The sequence below is a fragment of the Papio anubis genome, chromosome 20 (genome assembly GCF_008728515.1).
Source record: "Papio anubis isolate 15944 chromosome 20, Panubis1.0, whole genome shotgun sequence".
Classification (NCBI taxonomy): domain Eukaryota; kingdom Metazoa; phylum Chordata; class Mammalia; order Primates; family Cercopithecidae; genus Papio; species Papio anubis.
In genome coordinates this window covers 12,106,064-12,127,747 of record NC_044995.1, presented here as the reverse complement: position 1 = coordinate 12,127,747, position 21,684 = coordinate 12,106,064, and the positions used below count along the sequence as shown (strand labels likewise).

Genomic DNA, 21,684 nt, shown 5'->3' with positions numbered 1-21,684 from the left:
CAGTGAGCCGAGATTGCGCCACTGCACTCCAGCCTGGGCAACAGAGCGAGACTCCATCTCAAAAAAGAAAAAAAGAAAAAAAAAAAGATTGTGGTGGGATGTCTCCTTCTGCAGTCTCAGGGAGTTCCTTGGGTAAGGAGCTGTAAGGAAAAAGTTTTGGGAAAAACTGGCAATTTCTGTTTGGAGGAGGTTGTTGGATTTTTGAGTTCAGATATACAGCCAGCTGTTGGACATGCTGGTGTGTAACTCTGGGAGCAGTTAGACCTGGGGCATGATGATATCAGTAAGAGTGGTAATAGCATCAGGGATCATAATAACTAATCTTTAAGCAGTCAGGGCATATTTGACTCTGTTCTCAGTGCTTTCTGTACATTAGCCCATTTCCATCACAACAGTCTTGTAATGTAGATCCTAAATAACTCCATTTTAACATCAAAGTAACAGAGGCACGGAGAAGTTCAGTACCTTGGCCAGTGCTACATAGCCTGTAAGTGGCTGGGCTAGGATTTGATACCTGGCTCCAGAGTGGGACTCTGAATGCTACATTAAGGAGGCAAAGGCACACAGCCACTGTGTAAAACCGGCAGCTTTCTAGGGAATGGGCCAATGGAGGAGTGAAGGGCATGAGCAGGAGGATTTATCCTTGGGGAACACAGGTGGTGGAGGAAATGACCTGGCGATACCCCAATTTAGGCATAGAATAAACAGACACAAAAGAAAAATACATGTGAAAGCCACATAGTAATTTAATCAAATAAGGATATTACAAAGACAGCTATCAAATGTTTTTCTGATCAATTGGGAAGGCAGGTAGTGCTGCCTTTGGTAAAAATAGATGACCTGTTTACATCCAGCATCATCTCAACTTGTGTCTGGTGAGTATCCCCGCTCCAGTGTGAGTGAGGAAAATAACCCTTGTTTCCAAGAAGACAAAGCCAATCTGCCTCAGTATGTAGGAAACAGTGATTTCAATTAGAATACAAAAAAAAAAAAAAAAATCTGGTAGGAAAATAAACAAAACTGTTACTTTCTTTTTTTTCCGAGACAAAGTCTTGCTCTGTCGCCCAGGCTGGAGTGCAGTGGTGCAATCTTGCCTCATTGCAACTTCCACCTCTGGAGTAGCTGTGATTAAAGGCGTGTGCCACCACGCCCGGCTACTTTTTGTATTTTAGTAGAGACGGGGTTTCACCATGTTGGCCAGGATAGTCTCAAACTCCTGACCTCAGGTGATCCGCCTGCCATAGCCTCCCAAAGTGTTGGGATTACAGGCGTAAGCCACCACACCTGGCAACTTTCTTTTCTTTTTTTTTTTTTTTTTTTTTTGAGAAAAAATATTTAGTTTGTTTGTTTGTTTATTTATTTTTGGTTGTTGCATCTACTTTAATAACAACTTCAAAAAAGGAACAACATTCATCCGGTTCTAAATGTCTTTATGAACGCAAAGACTGGGGTCCCCTGCCAGCTTCCCAGGCAGCTCTGCGCCTCCCATAGGTGGCTGCACTTGGACCACACCACTTCATTAGCTTAAAGCTACAACAGTCATAAAGAGAAGGAAAGAACTGGGGAGCCAGCATGCGAAGCTTATCCAATGCTTCCAGTCATACAAGCAAGCTGCAGGATCTCAGGGAGGTGGGTGGATCACCCTATGGAAATTCTCCAGGGCGCATCGAAGCTTAGCATGTTTAGTGGAGACTTGGAGAAAGCCCCGAGTCTGTGCGGGACCTGTAGGAACCATGGCAGGCATTGGCTGCTTCATGAGGATCTGATATGGTTCCTTTTTAAAAACTGCATTCTTCAAAAGGCAAACTACCCAACTCCCTTTTAAAAGTGAATACTATACAAACTTATAATACACACACTTGTCAAAATTGTGTGCAAAGAACTGCCAAAGTGACTTTCTCAAAGTAATAAGTTGTCCTAAGATGATTTTCTGTAAACCTACTTAGGCCTGGCAAAGATACTTTAAATATCAACACAACTTGGATTAATTTAATTTTAATTAATTAATTTATTTGTTGAGACGGAGTTTCACTCTTGTTTCCCAGGCTGGAGTGCAGTGGTGCGATCTTGGCTCACCACAACCTCCACCTCCCGGGTTCAAGCAGTTCTCCTGCCTCAGCCTCCGGAGTAGCTGGGATTACTGGCGTGCGCCATCACGCCCAGCTTATTTTGTATTTTTAGTAGAGATGGGGTTTCTCCATTTTGATCAGGCCGGTCTCGAAATCCTGACCTCGTGATCCACCCGCCTCAGCCTCCCAAAGTGCTGGGATTACAGACGTGAGCCACCGCGCCCGGCCTTGGATTAATTTTAGAAAAAGGGTGGCTTTAGGTCAAACACACATTTACAAAAGAGCAATGATTCACCCAGGAGCTGACAGGTGCAGACTGATGTCAGTGAACCTTGTGTTGTATGAGCTTAAAAAAAAAAAGTATTAAAATTTAAAATACAAAATTTGACACCAAGTGTAAACATCTTTGTGACTACAGACACTGGAGATACCAGCTGCCTCCCTGTATTTAGCAGCCTACACAAATGGTAAGGGGTGTGCTGCGGGGTGTTAGCATGCTGGAGTGGCTGGGGTGGGAAGAACCGCTGGAAGCCAAGTAGATACACTCCAGGAAAAACATCAGAACTGAAGTTACAGAAAACGGAATCCCAGTAGCACAGTGGCAGCTAGATTCCTTTTGCTTCTGTCTGTAGCTTGCATTAGCAGAGTGCAATATCCAGTTACTATCCACTTTACTTTTCTTTTTTTTTTTTTTTTTGAGACGGAGTCTCTCTCTGTCGCCCGGGCTGGAGTGCAGGGGCCGGATCTCAGCTCACTGCAAGCTCCGCCTCCCGGGTTCCCACCATTCTCCTGCCTCAGCCTCCCGAGTAGCTGGGACTACAGGCGCCCGCCACCGCGCCCGGCTAGTTTTTTGTATTTTTTAGTAGAGACGGGGTTTCACCGTGTGAGCCAGGATGGTCTTGATCTCCTGACCTCGTGATCCGCCCGTCTCGGCCTCCCAAAGTGCTGGGATTTCCACTTATTTTTCTAATCGTGCAGACATGCCAAAAGGTAAAAGACCCCTATGCTTCCAGCCAGCAGCGGCTTTGCAGGACTGCCAGGCTCTCAGACCCCACATCACTTGGCCTTCTTGGTGGGGATAGCTCCCAGAATGCGGCTAAAAGCCAATTTTGCCCCTGGTCAGTCATGGAATAGCCCAGCTTAGCCTCACTGTTAATGAAGGACATCAATCCCAGGCAGGTCTCCACGAGGAGGGGGCGCTCCACGACCAGCACGCGTGCGCTTGTCCTGGCAAAGGACTTTCCTTTTTGGCGTTTTTGACCTTGGATTCACAGAGCCTTGAGGCTTTCCATCTGGCACAGAGCTGCTGTGTTCTCATCCGCACCAGCCATCGCGTGTCGTACGAAACGGGCCCAGGGCACGTTTGTGGACCAGGGATTCCATCTGTTTACGAAGCAAAGGCGACTTCGCTTGTCCCACTGAATTCGAATCCCAAAACCTTCTCGCTTGTTGAGCGATTTAGGGGGAAACTGGAATTCCCGGCGGGAGACGGCGTGCCACCCGGGCCGCCTGCCAGCCCTGGATCGGAGGAAGCCGTCTCCACCGCCGAGCGCGCCCTGCCGGTGACCGGCTCCCGCCGCCGCTTCTCACTGTCCCGGGCGCCCCTCGGCCGGAGCCGCAGCCCCGGGTCTCGCCGTCCTCCGCGGCCGCACGACTGCGCCGACTCCTCCCCGCCGCTGGGTGCCGCGGGCGGGAACGCCGAGGATTCCCGGACGGGTGCGGCGCTGGGCCCCAGACGCCTGGAGCCGCCGCCCCGCGCCCAGCTCCTCGCCCGCCGCCAGCAGCGCCCTGTGGCTCCTGCCCGCCGGGTCCACCGAGCCCCGCAGACGCCGCGCCCGACCCCGACGCCTCACTTTCATCTACCCAGGAATTTATTTTCCTTCCCTTCCTTTCTCCCTCCCTTCCTCCCTCCCTCCCTCCCTCCCTCCCTTCCTTCCTTCCTTCCTCTTTCTTTTCTTCTCTTCTTTTTTCTTTTCTTTTTCTTTTTTGACAGAGTCTCTGTCGCCCAGGCTGGAGAGCAATGGCACGATCTCGGCTCACTGCAACCTCCACCTCCCGGGTTCAAGCCATTGTCCTGCCTCAGCCTCCTCAGTAGCTGGGACTACAGGTGCCTTCACCACGCCCGGCTAATTGTTTTTTGGTGTTTTTAGTAGAGACGGCGTTTCACCATGTTGGTCAGGCTGGTCTCGAACTCTTGATGTCAGGTGATCCGCCCGCCTCTGCCTCCCACACTGGTAGGATTAGAGGCGTGAGCCACAGTGCCTGGCCTTCTCTAGTAATTTCAAAATCGTTTTATTACAAGTCAATAAAATGTAAACAAATTAATAAAATTTAAAACATGCAATAAAGAATATTTGTTCAATAAATTCAATTACCAACAGCTGTTTTTGTTGTTGTTGTTGTTGTTTTGAGACAGGTTCTCACTGTCACCCAGGCTGCAGTACAGTGGTGGGATCTGAGCTCACTGTAACCTTTGCCTCCTGGGCTCAAGAGATCCTCCCACCTCAGCCTCCTGAGTAGCTGGAAGTAGCTGGGATTACAGGCTCATGATACCACACCCAGTTAATTTTTTTTTTTTTTAGAGACAGGGTTTCACCACGTTGTCCAGGCTGGCCTCGAACTCCTGGACTCAAGTGATCCTCCCGCCTCGGCCTCCCAAAGTAAGTGCGCCCGGCCTATAGCATTTTCTTGACATAAAGGTCTACCATTATCTTAATGGTGTAGAAAAAAAGTGTGTGTGTATGTATACATAAATATAAATATTGGGACCTATTACCTAGTAATAAAATAGAATTAGTTGAAGTATAGAAGTGAATTTTCTTTTGCCTCAGGCCTTAGCTTTAAATAACATGTGGGATTCAAAGTGAAGAATAACAATGCCCGGTGGCTCACGCCTGTAATCCCAGCAATTTGGGAGGCTGAGGCCGGCAGATCACTTGAGTTCTGGATTTGGAGACCAGCCTGGGAAACATGATGAAACCCAGTCTCTACAAAAAGTACAAAAATTAGCTGGGAGTGGTGGTACACCCGTAGTTCCAGCTATTGGGGGTGACGGTGGAGAGCAGAAAAGGGGCTAAGGCAGGAGGATCTCTTGAACCCAGGAGGTTGAGGCTGCAGTGAGCTGAGATCATGCTACTGCACTCCAGCCTGGGTGACAAATGAGACTTTGTTAAAAACCAACAACAACAACAACAAAGTAAAGAATAATCTTAGGCTGGGTGCAGCGGCTCACGCCTGTAATCTCAACACTTTGGGAGGCCAAGGTGGGTGGATCACTTGAGATCAGTAGTTCAAGACCTGCTTGGCCAACATGGTGAAACCCATCTCTACTAAAAATACAAAAATTAGCCAGGCATGGTGGCTCAAGCCTGTAGTCCCAGTTACACGAGAGGCTGAAGCAGGAGAATCACTTGAACCAGGAGGAGGAGGCTGCAGTGAGCCGAGATCGTACCATTGCAGCCTGGGCAACAAGAGCAAAAATTTGGTCTCAAAAAAAAAAAAAGAGGCTTCATCCTCATTAGTATAATGGTGAGTAACCTAACCCTCCTGAGTAGCTGGAATTACAGGCACCCACCACCACACCCAGCTACTGTTTGTATTTTTAGTAGAGAGGGGGTTTTACCATGTTGGTCAGGCTGATCTCGAACTCCTGACCTCAGGTGATCCACCCACCTTGGCCTCCGAAAGTGCTGGGATTACAAGAGTGAACCACCACATCTGGCTGAAAATTACACATTCTGATGTGGAAATATACAGAACAGTGAACTATACACACTGTGGAAATATACAGAACAGTGAAAATTTTTAAGAATTTAGTTTGAAATACAGATATGCAGGACGTTGCAAATGTAAGAGTAGGTCAGGAGCAAGAGCAAAGTTGGAGGTGCCACATACTTTCAAACAACCAGATCTCATGAGAACTCACTATCGTGAGGACAGCACCAAAAGGATGGTGCTAAACCATTCAGGGGAAACCACCCTCATGAGCCAATCACCTCCTGCCAGGCCCCACCTCCAACATTGGAGATTACATTTCTTTTTTTTTTTTTTTTTTTTTTTTTTTTGAGACGGAGTCTCGCTCTGTCGCCCAGGCTGGAGTGCAGTGGCCGGATCTCAGCTCACAGCAAGCTCTGCCTCCCAGTTTTACGCCATTCTCCTGCCTCAGCCTCCCGAGTAGCTGGGACTACAGGCGCCCACCACCTCGCCCGGCTATTTTTTTGTATTTTTTAGTAGAGACGGGGTTTCACCGTGTTAGCCAGGATGGTCTCGATCTGCTGACCTCGTGATCCGCCCGTCTCGGCCTCCCAAAGTGCTGGGATTACAGGCTTGAGCCACCGTGCCCGGCCTGGAGATTACATTTCAACATGAGGTTTGGGCAGGACAGATATCCACACCGTATCAATAGTGCAGAATACCTTTCACCTACTTTCCCCAGTAGTAACATCTTATATAACCTTATACATCATCAAAACCAAGAATGCGACATTGGTTTAATCCTCAGACCTCTTTCAGACCTCACCATTTTATACACTCGTTGTGTGTGTGTAGTTCTATGTATTTTTTTTTTTGAGACAAGAGTCTCTCTCTGTCACCCAGGCTGGAATACCATGGGGCGATCTCGGCTCACTGTAACCTGCACCTCCCGAGTTCAAGTGATTCTCCTGCCTCAGCCTCCTGCGTAGCTGGGACTACAAGTGCACGCCACCATGCCCAGGTTGGTTTTTGTTTTTTTTCTTTTTTTGAGTCAGAGTCTCACTCTGTCACCCAGGCTGGAGTGCAGCGGCACAATCTTGGCTCACTGCAAGCTCCGTCTCCGAGGTTCACACCATTCTCCTGCCTCAGCCTCCTGAGTAGCTGGGACTATAGGGGCCCACCACCACACCCAGCTAATTTTTTGTATGGGCAATAATTCAAATTCAGATTATGCCAAAACTGGAAAGACAGTTGTATTTTTCCATTATACTGTTGTCTCTGAGGCATACAAATAATATGACACCTCCCTCTCCCTCCAAAGGTGTTTACTCTGTAAAGCTGGCAGGGCCCAATTCTGTTTTTGAACCACCTTAAAGAGTGAATCAAATGCCAAGATAAAGGTAGCTTAAATAATAATACCTTTATTATTGTAAAAAACAAAGCAATGTGAAGCAGGCAGTTCCAAAGTTGGTGACTTAGAGGCTGGAAAAAATCCATGGAGGTGTCACATGAAACCAACATGTCTTGAAAGAAGAGTCCTTCTTGGCAAGCTGCCAACAACACTCATATTGGGTTCTCTGGCACAAAGCTGGGTCAAGTCCATGCCCTAACTTATCAGAGAGGAAGACTCAGACTATTCATGATTTCTTCTAGCAAATGGGGAGAAACAGAGGTCTGCTTCCTTCGGCAGGTTCAGGAGGTAAATGATGCACATTATGTGGACCTCACAGGTGGTAGATGTGATACGGCTTCTGCCTCAGAAACTGTCAGTGACATAAATGGCAAGAGCCATATATGGCAGGTAAGAAAGTCTAACACTTTCTAAATGGCAGGTTAGAAAGTGTAACACATACCTGGAACTTAAGGGGAATCTGCCCACTGTATATCCTTAGATGTTGGGGCTTCCAGTTCAGGTACTTGTCTCTCTCACAGGTGTACTCCTTCAGTATAATTACACTAAAAGGAACTTGCATATTCTCAGTACAGTTAAGGCTTTTCTCCAATGTGAACTCTCTGGTGTTGAATGAGGACAGATTTGCAGCCAAAGGATTTCCCACATTCACTGCACTGATAAGGCCTTTTTCCAGTGTGAACTCTCCGGTGTTGAATGAGGCTAGAACTTTGGCTAAAGGATTTCCCACATTCACTGCACTCATAAGGCCTTTCTCCAGTGTGAACTCTCAGGTGTTTAATGAGGTTAGATTTACAGCTAAAGGATTTGCTACATTCACTGCACTCAACAGGCCTTTCTCCAGTGTGAACTCTCTGGTGGTTCTTAAGGTTGGAGCTATGGCTAAAGGATTTCCCACATTCCCCACACACATAAGGCCTTTCCCCTGTGTGGACTTTCCGATGTGAACTGAAGCTGGAGCTTTGCTTAAACGATTTCCCACATTTACTGCACTCATAGGGTCTTTCTCCAGTGTGAAGTCTCCGGTGGTGAATGAGGCTGGAGCTTCGGCTAAAGGATTTTCCACATTCATTGCACTCATGAGGTCTTTCTCCAGTGTGAACTCTCTGGTGGTAAATGAGGCTGAAGTTTTGGCTAAAAGATTTCCCACATTCACTGCATTCATAAGGTCTTTCTCCAGTGTGAACTCTGCGATGCTGCATGAGGTTGGACCTTTGGCTAAAAGATTTCCCACATTCGCTGCATTCATAAGGCCTTTCTCCAGTGTGAACTTTCCTATGGCTATTGAGGCTGTAGATCTGACTAAAGGATTTCCCACATTCAGGGCACACATAAGGCCTTTCTCCAGTATGAACTCTTTGATGTATAATGAAACTGGAGTAGTAGGTAAAGAATTTTCCACATTCGTTGCATTCATAAGGCCTTTCTTCACTGTGGACTTTCTGGTGCTGAATGAGGTTACATCTTCGCGTACATGCTTTCCCACATTTGCTGCACTCAAAAAGCCCTTCTCTAGTGAGGATTCTCTGGTCCTGAACAAGTGTGTCTGTGTGGCTAAAGGCTTTACTGTATTTTCCCCAGTTGCGATGACTTTTTCCACTGTAAAAGGCCACCACACACTTGTTACTGTTATTTGGCTTCTCCCCTGTTTGAGTGGCCTCTTGATGGAGAAACCTCATGTTGGCCAGGAAGTCTTTCCTGATCTCCCTACAGGTGAAGGGCTTCTCCGACACGTGGACTGTGCAGCTCTTTGTAAATGAGGTTGTGTCCACGTAACTTGTGAAAGGTGTCTCTTTAATGTGCTGCCTCTGGTGCTGTTGAAGATTTGCATTGATGTAGAATTGTTTTCCATATGTGTGTAGTTTCTGCCCACAGTTTGTTCCTTGGTGTTCAGCCAAGTGCAAAATATCTCTCAAGACCAGGCCACATATTTCACAGGAGTAGGCATTCTGGGAAGATGAACCTTCTTTGGAAGTCCTGAACTGTGGCACTCCTTCTACAGAAATTCTCTGTTCAGAAGGTGTTTCCTCATGCTCCACTCCATGCCAACAACCTAAAAGTAAAGAGGTCGTGGTGAAGTACATGTTACCTTTATTAGGAGGAGGCAATGCAATCGCAAATGCACATCAGTTATAGCAAAGAACCAGTATATGGGCCTGTCTTCAGGAAAAGTGAGTTGGGGGTCAGGTTCAGGAAGCACCTGTTGTGCATTACTGGTCCCTAAGGTTATGGAATAGGGAGGGTGGGCCCTCCCAGGTACAGTATACAAGGCTAAGGTATGGCCCAGGACTAAGAGGCATGTTCTACAATTAATTCCTCTGATAATAGCTTTTAGCGGGATCATATCTGCTGGTGACAAGTGATGCCGTGAAGTGTATGTCCAGGCCCAGGAAAACCTCACTGGAACAGTAACTGGTGTTCAGGGACTAGTAAGGGAGATATGCACACTTCAGGACAAAATAATATTACAGAATGCTACAGAGGGAACAGTGTAAAGAACAGATGGAATAAGGAGTCCGGAGAGGTGAGGATTAGCATTAGCTAGAAGTCAAAATAAAAATGACAAGTAGGAGAAATAACAAGTTTGTAAACTGTTAAGAATGAAGAGGGGAAGGTCAAAGTGAAGTGTCTCAGGCAAAGGCATCAAGACAAGTCAAACAGGACAGGTTCCTGGTGCAATTTAAACACAGACCTGATGACATGCCTTTTCCCAAGTGCCATTCATGTAGGCCAGGCCCTCTCTGATCCCATCTTGCTGAGGCTGGAGTCATGAACATCCTGTGAAGAACAGAGGACACTTCCCCTAGTCCTAGTTGAGCAACTACATGAGACCAGGATGATGTAAGTCCTAAGGGAAAGACAGGACACATGAGCAACTAACACTGGCCCAGAAGAACTGGGCACAAAAAAGAACAAGGAAAGTTAAAGAAGTTAAGTTTGTATAAATTCAAGTTAGTGTTGTAACTTTAGGATGCTAAATGTAATTCCCATGGTAACTATTTAAAAAAAAGAGCTACATAAAGTATACAAAGAACTGGGCATGGTGACTCACGCCTATAATCCCAGCACTTTGGGAGGCTGAGGTTGCTGGATCAACTGAGGTCAGGAGTTTGGGACCAGCATGGCCAACATGGTGAAACCCTGTCTCTACTAAAAATACAAAAATTAGCTGGGTGTGGTGGTGTGTGTTTGTAATCCCAGGAGGGATTACTCAGGAGGCTGAGGCAGAAGAATTGCTTGAACATGGGAGGCAGAGTTGCAGTGAGCCAAGATCGCCCCCACTGCACTCCAGCCTGGGCGACAGAGCAAGACTCCATTAAGAGAAAGAAAGAAAGAAAGAAAGAAAAAGTACACAAAGGAAATGACAAGGAATTAAAAAGTTTCAGTACAAAAAAAAAAAAAAAAAAGTGAGCCGAACACAAAAGAAGCAGTAATGTAGGCAATTAGGATCAAAAAAGCTATAAGGCTATAAGACATGGGGAAAACAAAGAGCAAAATGATAGAAGTCAACCCGTCCTTATCAGTGATTACCTTAAACGTAAATGCCTTAAACTCTCCAAACTTTTAGCTTAAACTCTGCCAAAAGACAAAGATTGGCAGAATGGGTTAAAATGAAAACAACCCATGATCCAACTTTATGATGTCTACAAGAGATTCGCTTTAGATCCAAAGATATAAATAAGGTGGAAGTGACAGGCTACAAAAAGATATTCCATGCAAATAGCAAGCAAAAAAGAGTAAGAATGGCTACACTAATATCATACAATAGAGACTTTAAATCAAAAAGGGTAACAAGAGATAAAAAAGGATATTATATACTAATAAAAAAGGTCAATAGAGCAAGAGGACATAACATTTATAAACACTTATGCACCTAATAATAGACCACCAAAACACATGAGGTAAAAATGGACAGAACTGAAGGGAGAAATGGATGGTTCTGCAATAACAGTTAAATACATCGATACCTGACTCTCAGCAGTGGACAGAAGAATCAGAGAGAAGTGAGAAAACAGAGGACCTAAACAACCAACTAGCTCTAACAAATATATAAAAAGTATTCTACCCAACAACAACAGAATACACATTCCCTTCATGTGTACCTAGAACATTCTCCAGGACAGACCATAAATTAAGCCTCATTTGATTTAGAAAGACACACATCATACAAAGTATCTTCTCCAACCACAGTGGGATGAGGTTGGGAACTCTTAATAGAAGGAAACTAAAAAATTTACAAATCTGTAGAAATTAATACAATACTGAACAACCAGTGGGGCCATGAAGAAATCAGAAGGGAAATAAATTGGAGATACAGTAAAAGCAGTACTAAAGGGGAAATTTATAGCTATAAACCTTAAAAAGATGAAAGATCTCAACTCAACAATCTATTTTTACAACTTAAGGGATTATAAAAAGAGGAACAAACTAAAACCAAAGCTGGCAGGAAAAAAATAATAAAGACTAAAGCCTAGATAAATAAAATACAGAAGAGAAAAACAATAGAAAAAAAAAATCAACAAAACCAAAAGGTGTTTCTTTGAAAAGGTTATCAAAATTGACAAACCTGGCCAGGTGCAGTGGCTCATGCCTGTAATTCCAGCACTTTGGGAGGCCGAGGCAGCGGGTGGATCACCTGAGGTCAGGAGTTCAAGACCAGCCTGGCCAACGTGGTGAAATCCTGTCTCTATTAAAAATACAAAAATTAGCCAGGTATGATGGCATGTTCCTGTAACCCCAGCTACTCGGGAGGTCAAGGCAGGAGAATTGCTTGAATCCAGGAAGTGGAGGTTGCAGTGAGCCAAGATCATACCACTGCACTCTAGCCTGGGTGTCAGAGCAAGACTCCATCTCAAAAAAAAAAAAAAAAAAAAAGACAAACCTTAAAGAAAAGCCCTTGACTTGATGGCTTCACAGATGAATTCTACCAATCATTTAATTGGCCGGGCGTGGTGGCTCACACCTGTAATCCCAGCTCTCAGGGAGGCAGAGGCGGGAGGATAGCTTGGGCCCAGGAGTTCGAGACCTGCCTGGGTAATATAGCGAGATCCCGTTCTCCACAAAAAGGAAAAAAAAAAAAAAAAGACAATCATTTAATGAAGAACTAATACTTATCATTTTCAAATTCTCTCAAAAAACTGTAGCATACACACTTCTAAACTCATTCTACATGGCCAGCATTACCCTGATTCCAATCCAAATGACACAAAGATTGTGTAAGAAAACACAACTACAGACCAATATCCTTGATTATTAATGCAAAAACCATCAACCAAATATTAGCAAACTGAATTCAACAGCATATTAAAAGGATTATGCACTACCACCAGATAGAATTTATTCCTGGAATGCAAGGATGGTTCAACAAACAAAAACTGATCAAAGTGATGGCTTGCACCTGTAATCCCAGCTACTTGGGAGGCTGAGGCAGGAGGATCGCTTGAGGCCAGGAGCTTAAGACCAGCCTGTGTAACATAGCAAGACTCTATCTCTAAAAAAATTAAAACAATCATCTCAGCTGATGCACTAAAAGCATTAGACAATATGCAACACTTCTTCGTGAGGAAAACACTCAGTAAACCAGGAATGGGGGAAATTAACTAAACATAATAAAATCCATATGCAAAAAAAACAAAAACAAAAATAAAACCCACAGCTAAAATTATACTTGACAATGAAAGACTGAAAGATTTTCCTCTAAGATTAACAACAAGATAAGGATGACTACTTTTAGCACTTCTGTTCAATGTAGCAATTAGGCAAGAAAAAGAAAGAAAAGGGACCAAAATGGGAAAAGAGGAGTAAAATTATCCCTACTCACAGATAATATACATGGAATACCATAAAGATTCCACGAAAAAACTGTTACAACTAATAAGCAAATTCAGCAAATAGAAGAATACAAATACAACATGCAAAAATCAGTTACGCTTCTATACACTAATGATGAACAATTTGAAAAGTAAACAATTCCACTTACATCAAAAAGAATAAAACATTAAAGATTAACTTAACCAAAGAAGTAAAAGCCTTGTACACTAGAAACTACAAAATATTGCTAAAATGAATTAAATAAAACATTAATAAAAGAAAATATATCATATGCCTGTTCATGGACTAGAGGGCTCAATATTGTTAAGATGTCTATACTAGACAAAGTAATCTATAGAAAGTGCGATACCTATTGGCCGGGCGCGGTGGCTCAAGCCTGTAATCCCAGCACTTTGGGAGGCCGAGATGGGCGGATCACGAGGTCAGAAGATCGAGACCATCCTGGCTAACACGGTGAAACCCCGTCTCTACTAAAAATACAAAAAAAAACTAGCTGGGCGAGGTGGCGGGCGCCTGTAGTCCCAGCTACTAGGGAGGCTGAGGCAGGAGAATGGCATAAACCCGGGGGGCGGGGCGTTCAGGGAGCGGAGAGCCGGCCACCGCACCCCCGCCCGGGGGAAAAAAAAAAACCCCTGCCTCAAAAAAAAAAAAAAAAAAAAAAAAGTGCGATACCTATCAAAATCCAAATGACGTTACTTTGCAGAAATAAAAAAATCCATCCTAAAATTCATTTGAAATATTAAGAGACACAGAATAGCTAAAACAATTTTGAAAAGGATGAAAGTTGGAAGACTCACAGTTTGTAATTTCAAAACTTACTGCAAGGCTAGAGAAATTAAAACTGTGGTACTCCCATAAAGAAAGACATATAGATCAATGGACTAGAAGAGACCCCAGAAATAAACCCTCAAATATCTGGCCAAATGATTTTTGACCAGGAGAAAGAAGACAAATTTTCAACACATGATGCTAGGAAAACTGGGTATCTACATGTGAAAGAATGAAGTTGGTCCCTTACCTGACACCACATATAAAAATTAACTCAAAACAGATCAAAGAGCTGAATGTAAGCACTAAAACTGTAAAACTCTTAAAACAAGGAAAAAGCTTCATGACACTGGACTTATTAATGATTCCTTGGATATGATATAAAAAGCATAGACAATAAAAGTAAAACAGTAAAACGGAATTTATCAAAATGAGAAACTTGTACATCAAAGGATCCTATCAACACACTAAAAATGTAACCCACAAAATAAGAGAAAACATTTGCAAATCACGTATCTGATAAGGGAATATCTAGAACACAGATAACTCTTAAAGCTCAATAAAAAATTATATTTAACACTTCTAATTACAATTAATAAAACCCAATTTAAAAATAGGCAAAGGACTTGAATAAAAACATCATTTGAAGATATACAAATAGCCAATCAGCACATGAACAGATGCTCAATATCAGTAATCTGCAAATCACAACCACAATGAGATATCACCTCACACCAATTTGGATGACTTATCAAAAAAAATCAGAAAATAACAAGTGATGGTGAGGGTGTGAAGAAACTAGAACCTTTGCTGCTTGTGGGAATGTAAAACGGTGCAGCTGCCATGAAAAACAATTCTGGTGGTTCCTTAAAAATTAAAAATAATTACCTTATGATCCAGAAATTCTGCTTTTGGGCCAATACCCAAAAGAATTGAAAGCAAGAACACAAATATGTATCTGAACACCCACGTTCACAGTAATATTATTCACAACAGCCAGAAGGTGACAACAACCTGTGTCCATTGATGAAGGAATGGATAAACTAATACATACAAAAGAGTATTATTCAGCCTTAAAAAGAAGCAATTCTGATACACATTACAACATGGATGAACCTTGAAGATATTATGCTAAGTGAAGTAAGCCAGACAGAAAAGAACAAATATTGTGTGATCCTACGCATATGAGGTACTTACGGTAGACAAATTCATACAGACCAAAAGCAAAATAGTGGTTGCCAGGGGATGGGAAGAGTTATTGCTTAATGAGTACAAAGTTTCAGTTTTATAAGATGAAAAAGTAGTACAGAAGGATGGTGGTGATAGTTGTACAACAATGTGAATGTACTAAATGCTGCTGAACTATATACTTGAAAATGATTAAAATAAGCCGGGCGCAGTGGCTCACGCCTGTAATCCCAGCACTTTGGGAGGCTGAGGCGGGTGGATCGCCTGAGGTCGGGAGTTCGAGACCAGCCTGATCAACATGGAGAAACCCCGTCTCTACTAAAAATACAAAATTAGCTGGGCCTGGTGGCACATGCCTATAATCCCAGCTACTAGGGAGGCTGAGGCAGGAGAATTGCTTGAACCTGGGAGGCGGAAGTTGCGGTGAGCCGAGATCGTGCCATTGCACTCCAGCCTGGGCAACAAGAGCGAAACTCTGCCTCAAAAAAAAAAAAAAATGATTAAAATAGTAAAGTTTGTTATATATATTTTACAATTAAAAACAAACAAAGAAGAACACCTTGGAGGAGGTTTTTATAAGAACAGTCTGTGTAGTGTCTCTGTGGTGCAATTCGTTAGAGTGTTCTGCTGTTAATGGAAAGGTTGGTGGTTCAAGAACGGTTTGTGTAAATAGTGACAATGTCAGTGACTGCATTTCATGTCACAGTCAAGCACAAATAAATGTCGGGTACATGAAGGGAGGGAAAACTGGATGCCATAGATCTAGAAAGTTACCAGACAGGGAGAAGGCAAGTCAGGTGGGATCTATTAGGCTTACTGTAAGATTTGGGTAAGGATTGATCCCAAATCCTTACCCAAGGTGCTTTTAGGCTGGGATGATAAGGGAAGTAGGCTTGCACTCAGTCCACAACATCTACCCAGGGAACTGGGGAAGGAGGCAGTGCCTATGGTCCAGATATGAGGACAGAGCTGCTCCTGAGGAAAAGGAGAAACACAGAGCCTGGTACAGGGTACAAGGGTGAGTATGAGGGCCTTACCCAGGGAGGACGTAAGTGCAAAGTTCTCCAGCATCACATCGAAGTACAGGTGTTTCTGAGCCTCATCAAGGAGATCCCATTCCTCCCAGGAGAAGTACACGGCCACATCTTCAAAGGTCACACTTCCCTAGCATAATAGGGATTGATGAAACCATGAACAGTCTCACTTTGGAAGACTCAAAATCCATGTCCTCATACATTCTCCTCCCAAGCTCCCTAAGTCAGAAGAGACACCAGACCTTGGTGTCATTGATCCCTGCTGTCTCTTCACATTCCCATTAGTCACTGTTTTCATTCTGTTTTCTACTCTGTATCCTGTCAACACTTGGGTTAGAGAAATCTCCCTCTTCTTATCCCAAACTCCAACTTCCTCACAATAGATGCCAAACTTCACAGAAATGAAGGAAACCTGCAGTTCCCTGAACCAGTTCAGTCTCACCTCCAAGGAGTTCCAAAAGCTGGTACTATCATAAACTTTCACTCCTTTACATTGGCTGCTCCAAATGGAAACACTGGCCTGGACTCAGCACCCTGAGCTCAGGGATTCTCTAGGGTTCCCAAACCAACAGCTGAGAGAATGGTAGGTGAGTCCCATTACACCACAAATCTAAAGAAAATATCTGTGTGGGGAGGGAGGAGGGACATTCCAGACCAGTGAGGGGCTGAGATACCTCCACTTACCTGTGTAAGCTTGAAAAGTACCTCTGTAGCTATGGGAACCTGTGGAAAGACGCAGGCCTCAGAGGAATGTGATCATGGGAGTGCTCCATGGGCACAGACCTTCCCTGTACCCTTGCCTCGGCCGAGAGCCACGTAACTTTGGGTCGACCGTTTAACCTGTGCGCCTCAGTCCTTAGTGCTGCCTCTCACCAGTTGTGTGGCCTTGGAAAAAATATTCAACCTCCCTCTGCCTCAACGTCCTCATCCATCTCTAAAGTCTTTTCTTCCACTGAACAGCCTGCAGAGGATTTTTCAAATCCTAACTCAGATGGTGTCTCTCGTTTAAGCTCTCTATGGCTCCCACGGCCCTAAGAATAAAGGTAGATCTCTCTCTAACTTTGTTCCCTGCAGTAATAATGTGGAGCCCAGGTTCCTGAATGCCCCCTTCTCGGTCGCCCATCCAAGCTCTGCAAGCGCCGGTCCTGTCCCTTGTCCCCCTGCCCACCACATCGGATGTCAGAAACAGCGGCCCCACCCACGAGCCTCAGTGTCCCCGACCCTGTGCTACAGAAACGTGAGCTGGTGCCCCTCACTTGGGACTTAAGAATCGCGGCCGGGGGAGGTCCGGAGATCGCAGCGCTCACCGGAGCCGGGTCCCTCAGTGCGGTCGCCATCCGAGTCTGTGGGCGGAGCTGGACCGGGAGCTGCGGGCTACCGGGGGGGAACACGAGCACCGCTATCCCCAGGCAGGCCTCGCGGGCGGCTCTGCCCCCGACCCTCAGACCTGACTCTCGCGCCTTCACGGTCCGTCACTTCGATGCCGAAGAGGCACACCAAGGAGGCTGACGGATAGAACGGACCGGAGGGCAGCCAAAATGACCGCTGCGAACACGCCAGAAGTCCCGCCCCGAGGGGCACGCCCACACGGAAATGCCCCTGTCTTGGATTTTCATTGGATCAAAGTACTGCCGCTCGACGCAAAGCTTTCTGGGAAATGTAGTCTCCCCAAGGCTGCGGCAGACGGCGCCTTGTGTGCAGACTGCTGGGAGCGCTAGGAAACTGAGTCTGCCGCCCTCCAGGGCGACTGAGGGGCTTCGGTGTTTGAGGTCTTAAGTAGGCTGACACTTGAACAACACAGGTTTCAGCTGTGCGGGTCCATTTACACGTAGGCTTTTTTTTTTTTTTTTTCTCCCAATTAACGTTACTTCGAGTGTGCTCCTTTAGCTCCCCCACCTCTTGCCCCAGAGACAAGATCAGCCCCTCCTCATCCTCTTGCCTAGCGTGAAGAACACAAGGATGAAGACCTTTATGATGATACACTTCCATTTAATGATTAGTAAATGTATTTTCCGTTCCATATTCTTTTATTTTCCTTTTTTTATTGGGTGAAATGTCAACGAGCCTCTTATAATTTTCCTGATACCCTTTCTCTAGTCTGTTTTAGTATAAGTATAGTTCTTACACTAAAATATATATAATGCATATATCATACAAAATGTGTAATCATATATATATGTTATGCGTATATCATGCATATATACAAAATGTTAATCGATTGGGAGTTTATGTAATTCATAAGGCTTCTGGGCAACTTCATAAGGCTTCCGGGCAACACTCGGCTATTAGTAGTTAAGGTCTAGGGGAGTCAAAAGTAATACGAGGATTTTCAATTCCGCGGGGGTCGGTGTCAGCTGTATATCAGTCTCTAGTGTAGAGGATCACTTCAGTATTTAGACATCATTTCAGATTCCATGCAGCCCACCCCAGCAGATGTCCACTGGTAGCTGGAAGTGAAAAAAATGTTATCTTATTGCTCTTCAAATGCATGCAGCCTGAAGTGTTAAAGTCACTTTTTGTAGGTTTTGTCAGGGACAAAAGACGCCAGACAGGGCTATGACGGGAAGATAGTGGAGGGATAGTGGGCAGCCCTGAATCCAATGGACAAGGAAAGTTCCCTGCTTCTGGTGCCCCCAGAAAACGCTCTCCTGCCTGCAAAGTCAGTTTTGTTCATAAAACATGAAGCTTTAATACATGAATGTTCATTTTCTTTGTATAATCAAAATATTTAATTTTTTTTTTTGAGACAGGGTCTCATTGTTGTCCAGGCTGGTGTACAGCAGAACAATCATAGCTCATTGCAGCCTCAACCTCCTGGGCTCAAGTGATCCTCCGGCCTCAGCCTCTTGAGTAGCTGGGACTACAAGCACACCACCACACCCGGCTAATTAAAAAAAATTATTGTAGGAATGGGGTCTCCCTATAGGGCCCAGGCTAGTCTCAAACTCCTAGGGCCATGCAATCTTCTTGCCTCAGCCTCCCAAACTGCTAAGATTACAAGCGTGAGTCACCATGCCCAGCCAAAAGTTTTTAATGCATAAAATATCAAATTATGATCATTATTTTAAACAGGGCCTCACTCTGTCGCCCAGAAAGTTTATATTATTTTAAGGTACATATATGCACATTGTTAAATGTACACATACACATTTATATATACTAGATCAAATTTTACATTTCACATTAAAAATGATCCTTTAGGACAAATTAATACCAATAAAATAAAATTAAATAAAAATTATAAAATGATTTTATCAAATATATAATGTATTTCTTTACACATTTACTATAAAAATTTATAAGTGGAATGACTACTATTGTACATCTGGTTAGATCTCACAATGGGCTTGTCATTGTTTTTAGGAAAAAGGTTAGAGTTCTCGGCTGGGCCTATATTACACAACCAACCATTACATATTGCTTCACCTCCTACCATGTATCTCCTCTACATTCCACACATGCTGGATTTCTTCAGAACCCTGAAAGCTGTGTGTGCATTCACATGCAGGGATCTTTCCAGGTTACTTTTTTCCTACCTGAGACTGCTGAATCCTATTATGCTCTAAAAATTCATACTTTCAGGTAACCAACTGAAAAACTAGTGAAAAATGACACAACTTGTCAGCCACGATGGCTCACACTTGTAATCCCAGCACTTTGGGAGGCCAAGGTGGGCGAATCACCTGAGGTGAGGAGTTCAAGAACAGCCTGGCCAACGTGGTGAAACCCCGTCTCTACTAAAAATTCCAAAATTAGCCAGGGGTGGTGGCGGGCACCTGTAATCCCAGTTACTCGGGAAGCTGAGGCAGGAGAATCAGAATCACTTGAACTTGGGAAGTGAAGGTTGCAGTGAGTTGAGATCGCGCCACTGCATTCCAGCCTAGGTGACAGAGCGAGACTCTGTCTCCAACAACAAAAAAAAAGGACACAACTCTTTATGTCCAAATTCAATGTTTCCATCCATTGCACGTACTCAAAACTTCCCAGTACTCCTCATGAGGTAATGAAGCACAATTAGCTGAAGTAAGTTTTGTATAATCATATAAAATTTTCAGGGCTGGACTTGGTGGCTCATGCCTGTAATCCCAGCACTTTGGGAGGCTGAGGCAGGCGGATCACAAGGTCAAGAGATCAAGACTATCCTGACCAACATGGTGAAACCCTGTCTCTACTAAAAAATACAAAAATTACCTGGGCATGGTGGCGCATGCCTGTAGTCCCAGCTACTCGGGAGGCTGAGGCAGAAGAATCGCTTGAACCCAGGAGGTGGAGGTTGCAGTGAGCCGAGATCATGCCACAGCACTCCAGCCTAGTGACAGTGCAAGACTCCGTCTCAAAAGAAAAAAAAAAAAAGAAACATCTTGATTAAAAACCGAAATGGGCGAAGACTTTAGGTTTAGATACCTCACCAGAGAAGATACGCAGATGACAAATAAGTGTATGAAAAGATAATCCCTGTCATATGTCATCAGGGAAGTGAAAATTAAAACAGCAGTGAGATACCACTACACATCCATTAGAATGAACAACCTCTGACAATTGCAAATGGTTGAGAAAATGTACAGCAACAGGAGCTCTCATTGCGGATGGAATGCAAAGTTGTACAGCCACTTTGAAATGGACTTTGGTGGTTTCTTACAAAACTAAACACACTTTTACCATACAATGTGGTAACCATATTTTTCAGAATTTATCCATATGAATGGAAAATTTATGTCCACACAAAAACCTGTACATGTATGTTTATAGCAGTTTTATCCAAAATTGGCATACCTGGAAGCAACAAAAATGTCCTTGAGTAAGTGAATGGATTAGAAACTGTAGTATATCTAGACAATGGAACATTACTCAATGCTGAAGGTAAATGAATCATCAAGACATGAAAAAACATGGAGGTACCTTGTATGCATACCACTAAATGAAAGAAGCCAATCTGAAAAGGCAATATGCTGTATGATTCCAATTAATGACATTTGAGAAAAGGTAAAAGTATGAAAGAGCAAAAAGATCAGTGGTTGCTGGGGGTTTAGAAGGGCAGGAGGGATGAATTTGTGGAGCACAGAGGATTAGCAGGGCGATGAAACTATTTTATATGACACTCTAATAGTGGACACGTGTCATTGTACCTTTGTCCAAACACAGAATGTACAACACTAAGAGTGAACCCTAATGTAAAGTAGGGACTTTGGGTGATAATGATGTGTCAGTGTAGGTTTACAATTGTTACAAATGTGCCACTTCGGTTGGGGTTGGCGGGGGGAGGAGGGGACGGCTATGCATATGTAGGTGTGCAGGGAGTATATGGATATCTCTTTACCTTTCCCTTAATTTTACTGCAAAACTAAAAGTGCTCTTAAAAACTTAGTAATAGGCCGGGCGTGGTGGCTCAAGCCTGTAATCCCAGCACTTTGGGAGGCCGAGACAGGCGGATCACGAGGTCAGGAGATCGAGACCATCCTGGCTAACACAGTGAAATCTCGTCTCTACCAAAAAATACAAAAACTTAGCTGGGCGAGGTGGTGGACGCCTGTAGCCCCAGCTACTAGGGAGGCTGAGGCAGGAGAATGGCGTAAACCCGGGAGGCGGAGCTTGCAGTGAGCTGAGATCCGGCCACTGCACTCCAGCCCGGGCGACAGAGCGAGATTCCGTCTCAAAAAAAAACAAAAACAAAAAACAAAAAACAAACAAA

At 44.2% G+C, this 21,684-nt stretch overlaps 1 protein-coding gene across 10 annotated transcripts; it reads right to left on the bottom strand.

Moving 5' to 3' along the window:
• Positions 1-7,162: 7,162 nt before the first annotated feature.
• On the bottom strand, positions 7,163-20,238 carry ZNF211 (zinc finger protein 211). Of its 10 annotated transcripts, none has more exons than XM_021931498.2 (6): positions 20,187-20,238; positions 17,303-18,442; positions 16,680-16,718; positions 15,816-16,125; positions 9,866-10,021; positions 7,163-9,226 (listed from the first exon to the last, which is right to left on the bottom strand). In XM_021931498.2, the coding sequence occupies exons 2-6, from the start codon at positions 17,330-17,332 to the stop codon at positions 7,749-7,751; spliced, it is 2,013 nt and encodes a 670-aa protein (XP_021787190.1). In that variant the 5' UTR covers positions 17,333-18,442; positions 20,187-20,238; the 3' UTR covers positions 7,163-7,748. The 10 variants fall into 10 exon arrangements, with proteins under 10 accessions (XP_021787190.1, XP_009193731.1, XP_031515186.1 ...); XM_009195467.4 differs by having other exon boundaries at positions 15,999-16,125; XM_031659326.1 differs by lacking the exon at positions 9,866-10,021.
• Between the last annotated feature and the right edge of the window lie 1,446 nt (positions 20,239-21,684).